The 13613-nt window shown below is 28.6% G+C and overlaps 1 protein-coding gene across 1 annotated transcript in view; it reads left to right on the top strand.

Moving 5' to 3' along the window:
• Positions 1-9945, top strand: part of LOC107438482 (periodic tryptophan protein 2 homolog) — a 36347-nt gene extending 26402 nt beyond the window's left edge. Inside the window, exons 17-19 of the mRNA XM_043048880.2 lie at positions 784-1002; positions 5901-6126; positions 9729-9945. Of these exons, the coding sequence (XP_042904814.1) occupies positions 784-1002; positions 5901-6126; positions 9729-9894 (611 nt within the window). The 3' untranslated portion in view covers positions 9895-9945. The remainder of the gene's footprint in view (positions 1-783; positions 1003-5900; positions 6127-9728) is intronic.
• The last annotated feature ends 3668 nt before the right edge of the window (positions 9946-13613 follow it).

The following is a 13613-nucleotide window of genomic DNA, read 5'->3' as shown; positions in this document are numbered from 1 at the left end:
ATGTAGTGGTGGCCAAAAATATATTAAAATATTGATGTTTGTTAAGTTTTTGTCATCACTTTTAAAAATTTATAAGGCCAATTTAAAATCTATTTTTGGATTTCTTTCTGTGGTCTAGATATTCGTAAAATCCATGGCACTGCAGAAGTAAGATTTACATTTCTCGGTTGTGATCTTTCGAGTTTCAGAAAAATGTTTGGGGAAAATAACGATTTCAAAGAAACCAACATTGATTTGCTCTTTAGTATTGTAACTCAATGAGATCATCTGATAAGTTACATTCATAAAAAACTCAGTCACCGGAATTAAAAAGTCTTTTTTTTAATTCTTTTTTTTAAAATAAAACTTTAGCAAGTTACCTTTCCCCCCCCTTTTTTAGTTTAAGTTATTTAAAAAATATGAAGATAGATTTATTTGTGTATATATAATTATGAATAGAAATTTACAGTATCAATTCTTGAGAGATTAATATTCAAAATATGTGGAAATAAATATTTGAAGATATATATTTTATACGAAATCATCCAAAATCCTCAAATAGGTTGGAAGTTGCGAATAAATCTTCTCTTTTCCATGAAAGGGAAAGAAGAAGGAAATAGATTATTTTTGGCTATTCGGGAATCATTTTATTTAGCCTTGTTTTATATATTTATTTAGCCTTGTTTTATTTTTGTTTTAATTTTTAAAAAAATGCTATAAGGATATTTTTCTTAAATTTAAAACAAGTGAATATAAAAAATTACTTAATTTTGAGTGATCCTTTCCCTTTTTCAATATCTTTAGGCCGAGCTTGGGCTGCTACAACAACGGAAGGACTTTTAGTTTATTCTTTAGACAACAATTTGGTATTTGATCCCTTTGATCTTGATATTGATGTTACACCTGCAAACATCAGAAAGACTTTACAAAAGGAAGAGTATTCTAAAGCAATTATGATGGCTGTAAAATTAAATGAGAATATTGTCACAAAAGAAGTCATTGAGTCTGTGAAGCCTGGTGACAGTAAGTTTAGATTTTATGTATTTCAACTGTATTGAATATACACTAATGTTAATGTGATAACATAATATTCAACCTATTAATGATGTTACAAATTTATCATATCTAGAATGATGATATCGGAACACATCTCAGCAATATCTTTTCTTAACTTATAAATATTTTGACTGTGTATTTCTGCATTTAATTATTTTATCTACATTTTCTCATAAATCATGCACATTTATACTAATAATAAGTAATGGAATTTAGTTTATAATATAAATGCAAGTTTTTTTTCTTTTTTCCTTTTGAGTAAATCAGCAAGAACTATTAAATCCTAAATATTTATTTGTTACATCAGAAAAATTAAAATTTGTTACCCTATAGAATTTGAATTAATTTCAAGTATGGTTTCATGCAACTGGATGAATCACTTTTCTCACTTAATGTTGCTGTCTTAAGAAATAGTAGTTATTATGTCACACGAATTTCAGTAAGGAGTATTCATGGGTAAATACACAAGTGGGCGACCTTTGTGCTAAAATACAAACTAAGGTAGACAACGTTAAAGAGCAATAAAGAGCGTTAAAGAGCAATAATAATAAAAAATAAATTAAATAATAATATTTTTGTGCTCTTTAACGTTGTCTACCTTAGTTAGTATTCATGGGTACAAGTCTTCCGTCCCCAGGACGTCCCCTTTCGAAAATGTCCGCGAACCGAAGTAAGACGGAAACAAGACTGACTCGAAGACGGAAATCGGAAAATTTTTTTTCTGTCCTTAAAAATATTTTTTAGGTCTACTCTCTACTACTTAAAAATATTTTTTAGGTCTACGTTATTGGTCTACTTTCTTATGTCCTGTTGTTATTTTATCAAAAGAGAGATGAATAAATATTATTTGTACAGTATTTAAACTTGATGTATTATGGTAAAGCTTTCTTAGATATTTTGCATATGTCGAGGGGGTATTGTGTATGTTAGGTATTTCAGTCAAAAAATTTTCAGTCTTGGCTTTTTTTCCAACTTGTACCCATGGGACTATTTGTTAGTGCTTCATTTGAAAATCGCTCTTAGGCGTATTTGATTCCATCGGCATCTTACTTTTCAGCAATCTTTTCTCTGCATCTTACTTTTCAGCAATTACCCTAGGCGCATGTGTGAATACTTAAATTACATGTGAGAGATGAACTGCATACGCATGCACAAATCGGGGCAGTAAGAAATCTCTATAATTTTTTTATCTTTTGACGTTTTTGATTCACAGAAATCTCTGTTTCATTGTATGTAAAATTACGATGAAATCTCTGTGAGATTTCATCCTAATTTTACATAATTGAATTACAGTTTTTTTTGTATTTATTTATAAAACTTTTTTGGCCCTTTTCATGTGTATTTGTATTGAAAAGAAAAAAAATGATATTTTTAATTCACTGTTATTACGATATGCATTTTTCACTTTTGAGGTAGCACTTTTTGACACTCGCGACTCGAGAGGTCGATTCCATCATAAATACATGTCGTTTGCAGATCCCTTTTCATCTCTTTCACTTTTTATCAATATGTTATATCTTAGATTCCTGCCATGATGTAACAATGCACAAATTTCGGTTTTCAGTAGCGACTATTAATGAACGATTTATATAAAAATAATTTTGGATGCGTTTAGTTCTACTGCGATTCCACTTTATTTTTCCCATCATTTTTTTATTATTTCCTTTTTTTTTAAATGTGATATTTTTTTATTGATGTTCTTATGGCATGCAAATTCGAATTCAACCTTTGTAGGACAGTAAACACTTTCTCTCTTCATGGCCCACTATATTTAGTATGAGGCGGAACCTTAATGACCCAGGCAACTCTAGATCACATATACATGACTTCCGTACAATGTTCTCATACTAGTATGTATAAGTTCAGAGCGTGCAGACCTTGAGTTTTCTCCATACACCAATTCTGAAGTTGTTAGGCTAGTGTTACGTTGGGGCCATGTACAAAGAAAAGAATTAACAGAAAGAGCAAATATTTGTAAAAAAAATACGATGTGCCGCAATTACTAACATAAAATACAACTGGTGAGGTACAATTACTAAAAAAACAATAACAAAAACTTATTTCTTTACATACCCTTTCTCGACCAACCAGGATAAGTAACAATTTATCAGAATGAAGCTGAACGTGTACCTAAAGTAGGAGTCAATGACATCAAATGAAGAGAAACTCTTGAAAAGCACTATAAAATCCTTGTTTATTTATTTTGAAAAAAAAAAGCATCGAGGAGCACGATCAAACACTACATCATCAATACACAGCTGGCACATGATTGAAACAGGGATAGGCATTAGTGGTGGACCTCTTAAAATGGACAGCTTCTTAAAAGCACATTTGAAGTATCAAAAATCCCTCGAGAAAAACAAGGAAAAGGAGGAGAGAACGTAAAAAATCATTTAACACGGGATTGGGGTGCCGCTGGAGTCATACTTCTCAAAATCTACCATCTGCAAATTCATCCATGGCGAAGGAGAATGCTATCACAGTCGGACAGCGAACGCACCCACGGGGGGTGGAAGAAAGAAAAATCCCTGTTAAGGGATCGTAGTGTGGTGTTTTATTTTTGTTATATTTTGGAATGCCACCTGCTCCAAAAATTGGGCAGTATTTATATAATCAGGTTGAAGATTGAAGTTAAAGTACCTAAAATGCCGCAGAATCGTGGCTAAAAGGGGAACCGAAGTGAATTGATGAGCCGCTTAATTATAATCACAATTATGCACTAACTGTGACCATGACGTACCAACTCCCATGTGTTCACATCAAAGGCTGCCGAAGGTCAACACCGTGAAGGTCGACAGACAGTAAGGCGTCAAAGGAGAGGGGTCAGGGGTCGGCCTAATTTTTAGGTCACAATTTTATTAGAAAGTTGAGATTAAGTGACACACTGTCACAGGTATTATAATTTTTTGAGGCGCTTTATTCACAGCAATTACATAATAAGTACTTNGGAGAACGAAACGCACCCACGGGGGGTGGAAGAAAGAAAAATCCCTGTTAAGGGATCGTAGTGTGGTGTTTTATTTTTGTTATATTTTGGAATGCCACCTGCTCCAAAAATTGGGCAGTATTTATATAATCAGGTTGAAGATTGAAGTTAAAGTACCTAAAATGCCGCAGAATCGTGGCTAAAAGGGGAACCGAAGTGAATTGATGAACCGCTTAAATATAATCACAATTATGCACTAACTGTGACCATAACGTACCAACTCCCATGTGTTCACATCAAAGGCTGCCAAAGGTCAACACCGTGAAGGTCGACAGACAGTAAGGCGTCAAAGGAGAGATGTCAGGGGTCGGCCTAATTTTTAGGTCACAATTTTATTAGAAAGTTGAGATTTAGTGACACAATGTCACAGGTAGTATAATTTTTTGAGGCGCTTTATTCGCAGCAATTACATAATAAGTACTTATTTTTTTTTAGTAGTTATTTGTCGATTTTTAGGCAGTTCCACAGATTTGTTTCCAATTTTTATACTTGTAACACGATATTGTATTTTTGCATTTTAGTAATCACTTTTTTCCACACTCATTTTGAGACAATTCTATTGTAAAACTATGTTGTTTTTGCAATGATAATAATTATTTTACGCTTCTTCAGCTCTCTTCATCGTATTTAGAAACACCTCGCCTTTAGTCCCCTGAAAAAAAGTTCTCTCTGTTAGAAATTTATTTAAAAATAACAATGACAAATGAGTACAATTAATAATTATGTTTTGACAGTATTTTTGTTGCAACAGTATTTTTGTTGTAACAATAGTATTTTTGTTGTATACTTTCTCTTTTATTTTAATATGATAATTTAAGCTATAGTAGCTAAAGTTAAGCGTGTAACATTTTTTATTTCTGTTCAGAATAATTAACGAGAATTTGTCATGTAATTTAAAAAAAGAAAAAAATTCAATGACTGTTAATTAAAAAGTAATCTAAAGTTTGTAAACGCCAATAAATGTTTCTAAACCAATTTTTTCTTTAACTTGTATATTTTTAAGGTTATAATGATTTTGCCTGGGTATTAACGCTACTTTGAATTAAGTCATTATCTATCACTTATTAAAAGAAAATTTAGCCACTTTTTTCACTGCGTTTTCTAAAATGACCCGCGCTTAACCCTGTAATTTCAGCCTTCGTGCAAGAAATTTTGTAATTAATGGTATAGGATATAGTTAATATAAAATTTATAATGTTTTATTTATCTTTATTAGGCTCCATGAATTTTTAAATGGTCTTGTTTGAGCCTATAATAAAATAAAAGTTAAATTCTAGTTTTTTTTTTAAAGAATTTCCTTTGGTTTTTGAAAACTGATACATTGGAAGACTATTTTTGAACAGAATAACTTCGGTTATATTTTAGCATTTCTTATATAATGAAAATACATTTTTAAATGAAGTATATCTTCTTTACTTGTTTCCTCCTGTTTATGCTAACTAGATGAACTAAAATAGCAGGAATATTTTAATGGGCGACATACTTTTTTGAAAGGTATATAATTAACAGTAAATTCAGACAAAGTAAATAAATATTAATCACAAAAGTTGTAATGGTAAATATATTGAAATGAAACTGTTGTAGTTTTTTATGGCTAATTTTTAATCTGATTTTAGGTTAAATTATCTTTACATAATTAATAAATTGATCATCTTTCAATGTGATTTGGTAGTGGACACCTGGTTTCATTGACTTGGAACCCAATAATAGAATACTATACCACTATAGTTATGGTAATCATTGGGTGATAAAAACTTGTCCAAGTTCTGAGTAACTTTTAAGGGTTTTGAAATTACATTATTCAGCAAAATACAAACATTTATTTATTTATTTTTAATATTACTGTTTTGAATAATTTATGATTGCATTTTTCATGTAGTTGAAACTCTGGCTTCTTATCTTCCTGAAATTTATGTGGAAAGGTTGCTGAGGTTCATAGTTGACCAAATAGATAATTCTCCTCATCTTGAATTTTATCTGACTTGGTTACAACATTTATTAACGATACATGGACAAAAAATTAAAAATAGATCACAATCTAACATGGGCAATTTAAGAGCTCTACAAAAGAATCTATCCCAAAGGCTGACAGCTTTAGACAAAATGTAAGTTGTGACTTGGTTTTATAAAAAGTGATCATATTTTATCAAAGTAGAGTTATTATTTTTGACCTATTTTACAATGAAATATTCAAACTACTAAATGTTATTTTCTGATTATTTGCACATTCCTTATGTATTAGTCTTTCTTTCTGATTTAATTTTCCACTTTAAAATTTTATTTGATAAGGTGCTTAAAAGTTCAGAAGTATTTCAAAACTATTGGTTTATAAATTATTTCATTGTATGGTTAAAAATTACCCTTTCTATAATAAAAATAAAATTGATCCGGACAGCCAATAGAGTATACAATGATGCCTGTGTAAATTGACCACTTGTAAGAAACAAGTTGATTATAATGACCACTTAGACAAGTGGGAATTTAATTGTTGCCAGTTTGGTACTTGGTCATTAAAATAAATTTAGACTTGTGGTTTATTTATCAAGTTTTTATCTAGTAGTGTTTTAAATGAAAATCATTGAAAATGGTTATAAAAATAAACTTAGGTGGATTTGAGACCAAACACCTTACTGCCTTCATATTAAAATCGATGAGCCAAGCTGAAAAACATACTTCATTTTCCATGTAAGTTACATAGTTGTGTGGGAACATGTGCTTTGATGTCTATATATATATANGGTAGACTCGCCCCGCGAATTCTGGCTTTTTGTTTACAACAGCAAAACTTACATTCTTTTTGGGTTTTTTTCATATAAAATTAATGTAATCTTAGTCTTAGATAAGTTTATCACTTAACCAAAGTGAAAATAGTAATAATTATATATATTACAGTGGAATCTCCGTTTAACATGCAGTTTCATACGCTATTCTGCTTTTTATGTTATTTTCTTCTCTCTTTTACCCATGATCTTACTTTATCTCGTATTTTGCTTCACCCTTTTTAAAAAAATCCTGCTTTATAAATTTTTCTAACAGATCAAGATCATTTCCTCTCTTCAAAGCAGGGTTGGGTTTTTGCCGACAAAAACTGGTTTTTGACATGACAGTGGTAAAAACAGTGTTTTTATCGGTAAAAACTGTAAAAAACCTTCTATTTTCTTTAATTTATGGCATATAGCGGCCAATATATTATTTTCACATAATTGCCTTTATAAATGAATGTTGTAAATGATTGTTATTGATTTTGCAGCTATATACATGTATTCTTATAGAAGGATATACATTCATACAGAAATATTGAAACTCTAAAAGGATTTCCTAGGCTTTTTCATGTGTCATTTCTGTGTAAAATATTGAAAGCAAAATTGATAAGAAAAGTTTATTTTATGAGACTTTCTTTTTATGTGTACATGTGTTTCTCATAGCAAGATTTTAAGAATGAAAGTAATCAATCTTGAGATTTTTCAGTAATGTAATAGGCCAAACAAAATGATACTTGGAAATGTTGAAATTTTTTTTTAGTATCGTAATATTTTACTTCAAATAGTATGTTTTGATATATTCATGTTGGGAAAATGCAAGAATCTGTTCTTAAATATTTTTTAACAACTTTTTTTCTAATTTAATTGCCCAAAAATGAATTAATTTTAAATTATAAGCAGTTAAATTCAAATAAATATACAGTTTTACCAAAACTATGGGTTTTTGACAGTTCTTGACGTTTTTGACAAAGGGGTTTTTGACATGACAGTAAAAACCATGGTAAAAACCGTCATGTGTCAAAAACTTGCCAACCCTGCTTCAAAGCTATCACGGACGTTTTAAAATTCTTTCTTCTTTCTTTCTTTTTTTAAAAGAAAAAGTAGAGAAACTTGTTTTTTAGCTGACATTCTTTCTATTCTATCTTATTGTCATTTGTTTGTGATATAGGAAAAAATATGCGAGCGAAATTTTTTCCAAACAATTTCAACCTTTGAATCTTGAACTAATCAAGTTATTTAAATAATGTTACGCTGAACAACTGGTTAGGTAATAATCTCTTTTTCTTGATTCCAGTAACCTGCAAACTGCTTCTAAAGCAAATATATATGTTCTGGAATCTGATTTTGATTTCTACAGCGCTGGAGAATGTTGCTTAAAATGCATTACAAATTTGTGATATAAGTTTCTCGGTATCCATTAGGAACATAGGAACAGAATATAAATTTTGAATTCAAAGCTAACTAAAGTTCTGCTGCTATGAAATAAAACTATATTTTATATTAAAATTGTTGTGACAGCGACTACCATCGTTATTTTTGATGTTCAATTTAACATCCCGTTTTGTTTTGCTGCGTCATAACTATAAAACTTGAAATTACGAAGATGTGTAGAGAAATGTACAAGGAGGATGATGCAATAACACAAAATTAATATTAGGTCATATTTTGAGAATTATCAACTGTTAAATTTGTTGTAAAAAACTGTTTATGTTGATCTGTTGCCTGTTAAAACTTGAATCTTTAGAAATGCTCGCAACTACAGAATTGAAAATTGACGTGCTGAAATGTTCATTTTCATTTTTGAAATTTTTTTTTAAAGTTATTTCAAGTAAATGCTTTTTCACAATTTTTTAAATTTATGCTTTACTTTACTTTTACGCATTGTTAAAGAAAAATTTATTTATTTCTCTTGAAATCTTCATTTTAAAGCTTACCTGTCTTGTCTTGTGTCAAAAGTAACAAGAAAAATAGATAAAATACTGATAACCTTTGTGTCTAAATTTTAAAAAATTTGAAAGCAGAAATTTTCAAAAACTTGAATTTTTAAAAATTTTATTAAAAATGATATTTTCTTAAAAAAATATGAATTTTTGAATGAATTTTGAGCATAAACTAAATTATATAACTACTAACTACAATCACAATCTAACAAGATAAAACTTGTATTTTGTTTCATTGATATCATTTAGTTCAAATTGCAACAAATTAAAAAAAGTCATTAAAGGCTTTACGATACTGTTTACATAAAAGTGATAATCATAGAATTTGTAAAATTATTTGCAAACTATATATGAATGTTTTAAAACTTTCATTTTTTAAATTAAAATATGTATCTGAGTTTTGAAAAACGAAATAACTCGAAAAAGAATTCTGAAATTTTGGAAAATATTATGGGGACACATACCCTTATAGTTATGGAAAAAATTCGTCCCAAAATGTAAATAAAATAAAGATTTCTAAAATAAAAAGGTTAAAATTAAATAATAAAANTAAAAAAATTTTTATTTGCAATTTAAAATAGTGAAAATTAAATAAAACTAAAATGGGTAGACTCGCCCCTGGATGGGTAGACTCGCCCCGGTTTACGGTACCCTTATAGTTGTGGAAAAAATTCGTCCCAAAATGTAAATAAAATAAAGATTTCTAAAATAAAAAGGTTAAAATTAAATAATAAAATTTTTTATTGAAAAAAATTAAGTGAACATATTATCTAAAAAAGATAAACATTGCAATGCATCATAGAATTTGCAACAATTAATTTCTTTAGTTTTCAAATATTGATAAAAATAAAGTATTATAAATAATGTGTTGTTACTTTTTTCTTCTTTTTGTTTGCAATTCATAAAGCATTTTTATTTACTTCCATTGCATAATTAATATTCATAAATTAACACCCACTAATCTGTATTATAAATGTTGTTATAAAAAGTCTTTTTTAATTTCAGATGCTCATTTAACAAATATATGATTCAATATACTTTGAATCTGGGAAATATAAAGAAACGTAAACTAGAATCTGAGCCAGATGAAACAGAAGAATCAATGATTATTGAAAGTAGTGAAATTCAGAAAGAAACTGATTCAGAAGAATCATCTGACGACAGTTCTTGATATCACTTTGTATACAACTTGTAAATAAATTATGTTTTTATTTAGTATTAATTTTACTGCGCTAATAGTTCATTTAAAAAATCTTATTTCTCAATGTCACATCATTTACGTTCAGTAGAAACATTAATTGATTAATTCAATTGCATACTGTAGTGTATCTACCACTACAAAAAGGTAATTCCAATTCACTAGTATATAAAACATGTTAACTCGATTCTATGGAGGGGTACTTTTTCATAGATGAAAGTAGACAGTAACGTAAAGATAGTAGATAGTAAATATATCGCCACATTGGTGACCTGGAGGTGATGTGAACACGCCTACCTTGGCAGAAGCGCCCACTATGATTTGAATGCGCCTACTTCCATGGATGGTCCACATTGAACAGTTGACTTGTGACTGCGGCCTTATCCACCTCCTTGTGCTGCTGCTACTCAGTTTCGATCACACATAACGTACAACGTATTCACTCGACTGCTAATGGTAACATAGGGGCGACCATGAACTTAATATAGTTCTCAAAAAGTATGGTGATCTTAACACAGCTCTCCCAGCTTCTCACAAACAGCAATGGATCAACTAGTGGTATCCGTTCATAGAATTCTGGTGGGGGATAACTAGTGTATCTACTACTACAAAAATGTAATTCCAATTTACTAGTACATACAGGGTATCCGCGCACCTGGAAAGTCATGAAAAATCTTGGAAAGTCATGAATTTCGGTATTGAACAAAATTTGTCATGAAATGTCATGATTTTTACTATTTTTTAAAAAAAAATCATGGAAAATCCTTGATTTAGGTCTCTGAAAAATCTAATTTTTAAAATGGAATCTCCTTCCCCCCAATTTCATCCTGTTCCAAATATCTGAATTTCTAACAAAATCACCACTCAGTCATATTTTATTAGAATATAAAATGATTTTATCATGTTCTTTTAAAAATTATGGTGTTCTTTCAAAAAATGAAAGAAAAAATATCATTTCTAGATCGAATTATCCTTTAAACTCTCTTCTGTGATTTAAGAATTTTTATTACTATTATTTTTTAAATTTTATAAATTTAAAATTCCAGTTGAAGCAAACCAGTTATTGGCGAATTTTTTTTATCCCAAAATGAGGAGAAAAATCAGGAGTATTTCTTTCCTTTCTGATGAACAAGAAAAGTATCTTTAGAATATAATTCTGCAGAGAAAAAAATTTTTTTTTTTTTGCTTTTGTATTTTTTTCAGCTATTTTATTGTTTTAACTCTTTTCTTACTCTGTTTTTTAAGTTTAAAATCTATAAGTATGAAGATGAAGAGTATAATAGTTTTGGTTATACCTATTTCCAATAATGTTATTATAATGCTTTTTTTAATTTATTGTTGCGTTCTTGTTGGAGAAAATAGCAACTTTGTTAAGTCATGAAAAATTTTTGGAATTAGTCATGGATAATCATGAAAAGTCATGAATTTGAATTTCTAAAATGTAGCAGGTACCCTGTATATGCATAGAAAGTTTCTGAATAATATAATTATAAGAAAATTACCCTACTAAGCTTATTCTCTATAAATACTTTTAATTGCATATTTTAATTTTTTTAAGTTAATTTCTTATGCATTAAATTTCAGCAAGATTTTTTTTTCTTTGCTTTAAGTATGTTATATATTTAGTATATTTTGAACCATCCTCTGAAAGAATATTTTACTTATGACTCTGAATTGGAATCTAATATTTCTCACTTTTTTTAGAAATTATATTATTGTAATTTTAAAACTATATTTTTTTAAGAAGCTTGATTCTTTGTTCAGGTGGAAAACTAAGAATGGCCAAAAGGAACTTTCTACCACTGGAAAACCTGTTCTACAATTTATTGCAATTCTGAGAAAAGACTGTGGACAGTGGGCTATTCCTGGGGTAATTCTAAAATTTGCTTAATGATGTGTCTTCACTGATTTTTAAGGCTTGAAATTCATTTTCAACTTATGTTATTTTCTCTTAAGCTTGCTTGTTTCTTTCAGCAATTTTTTTTTTAAAGTTTTGCTTTTGTTTATTACCACAAAAAAATTATGTGTTTTATAAATCTGAGCTTTTTAAAGTAATAAAGCTTTTATGCTAATGAACTTTGATCTATGATCTAAACTAGGATTCCCTAACCATAAGGTTGTGGCAAATTAACTTTGTGAATATACTTTTATTTTATTATCTGTGAGAATGTTTCATATTGAACTATTTTATGAATATAGCGTTTAAAATTCAAAACCCCATACAAGTTGTGAATGAATTTACACTATGATTGCTATTCCACTGTAATTGCACTGGTTGCTAATAATAAGTTGTTAAAAAAATAGAAATGCTGGGAAAAATAGAATTTAAAAAAGTTATATAGTAATTAGGCTGAAAATAATTTTGAAAAATAAATTTATTTGTTAAGCTAATTAATTCAAATTGTATGTGTTCATACTCATTGTTCAATTCATTATATTAGATGATCTACTTGTTAGATTATATAGAATGTATGTTGATATTAGATATTTTGAGNAATTTTTATTATTATTATTTTTTAAATTTTATAAATTTAAAATTCTAGTTGAAGCAAACCAGTTATTGGCGAATTTTTTTTTAATCCTGAAATGAACAGAAAAATCAGGTGTATTTCTTTCCTTTCTGATGAACAAGAAAAGTATCTTTAGAATATAATTCTAAATTATTGCTTTTGTATTTTTTTCAGCTATTTTATTGTTTTAACTCTTTTCTTACTCTGTTTTTTAAGTTTAAAATCTATAAATATGAAGATGAAGAGTATAATAGTTTTGGTTATACCTATTTCCAATAATGTTATTATAATGCTTTTTTTAATTTATTGTTGCGTTTTTGTTGGAGAAAATAGCAACTTTGTTAAGTCATGAAAAATTTTTGGAATTAGTCATGGAAAATCATGAAAAGTCATGAATTTGAATTTCTAAAATGTAGCAGATACCCTGTACATAAGACATGTTAACATGGTGGGATACCTTTTCACAGATGAAAGTTAACATTAAGGATAACTAAATCCCCACACATACAAAAATCATAATTAGTGTAACATGTTAAATGAAATACAGACGATATCTAACAAATGATCTGGCTTCATATTTCCTAAAAGTATTCAATTGAGTTCATAATTTCACAATGGAAATAAAAAATTTTATTTTGTAAAATATTAAACATACTAATTTTGACAATCTTATAAAATGCTTAACAAGTTAATGTGTCTTTTTAACAGCTGTTGTTAACTCATCTGTAAAGATAGGCTTAAAAATTGACATCCAAGAAAGAAAATAAGTTCTTCCTACTGACAAAACACAACTATAATCCCTTGTCTTGGCAGGTTCTAAAAGTACAATTTAGTGCAACTTAGGGTTTTGAAAGAAAGTAAATGAGAGAACAGTTAAATATTATCTAGATAAGAAAGATATTGTTTCCAATTTTTTTAAATTTTTATATTGAATTGTATGAGATTAACGCTAAGAGGATAAGAACAATATATTGGAAATTATAATGGTTTCAGCTCAAAAAGTGCAATGTTTGATTTGTGCTAATGTACTTACATTAAACTTCTATCTAGATCAATTAGGTATCATTTCCTATGCATTTTTCTTACCCTGGATAAAATAGTTTAAAACTGCTATCAGAGTAGAACATTAGCATTTTATAAACTATCTATAAGAAGGAAAATCCAATTGATTGTTTTTTCTAC

Source organism: Parasteatoda tepidariorum, chromosome 7 (genome assembly GCF_043381705.1).
Source record: "Parasteatoda tepidariorum isolate YZ-2023 chromosome 7, CAS_Ptep_4.0, whole genome shotgun sequence".
In the NCBI taxonomy this organism is placed as follows: Eukaryota; Metazoa; Arthropoda; class Arachnida; order Araneae; family Theridiidae; genus Parasteatoda; species Parasteatoda tepidariorum.
The sequence above is the reverse complement of the archived record's forward strand: the minus strand, read 5'-3'. Positions and strand labels throughout refer to the sequence as shown.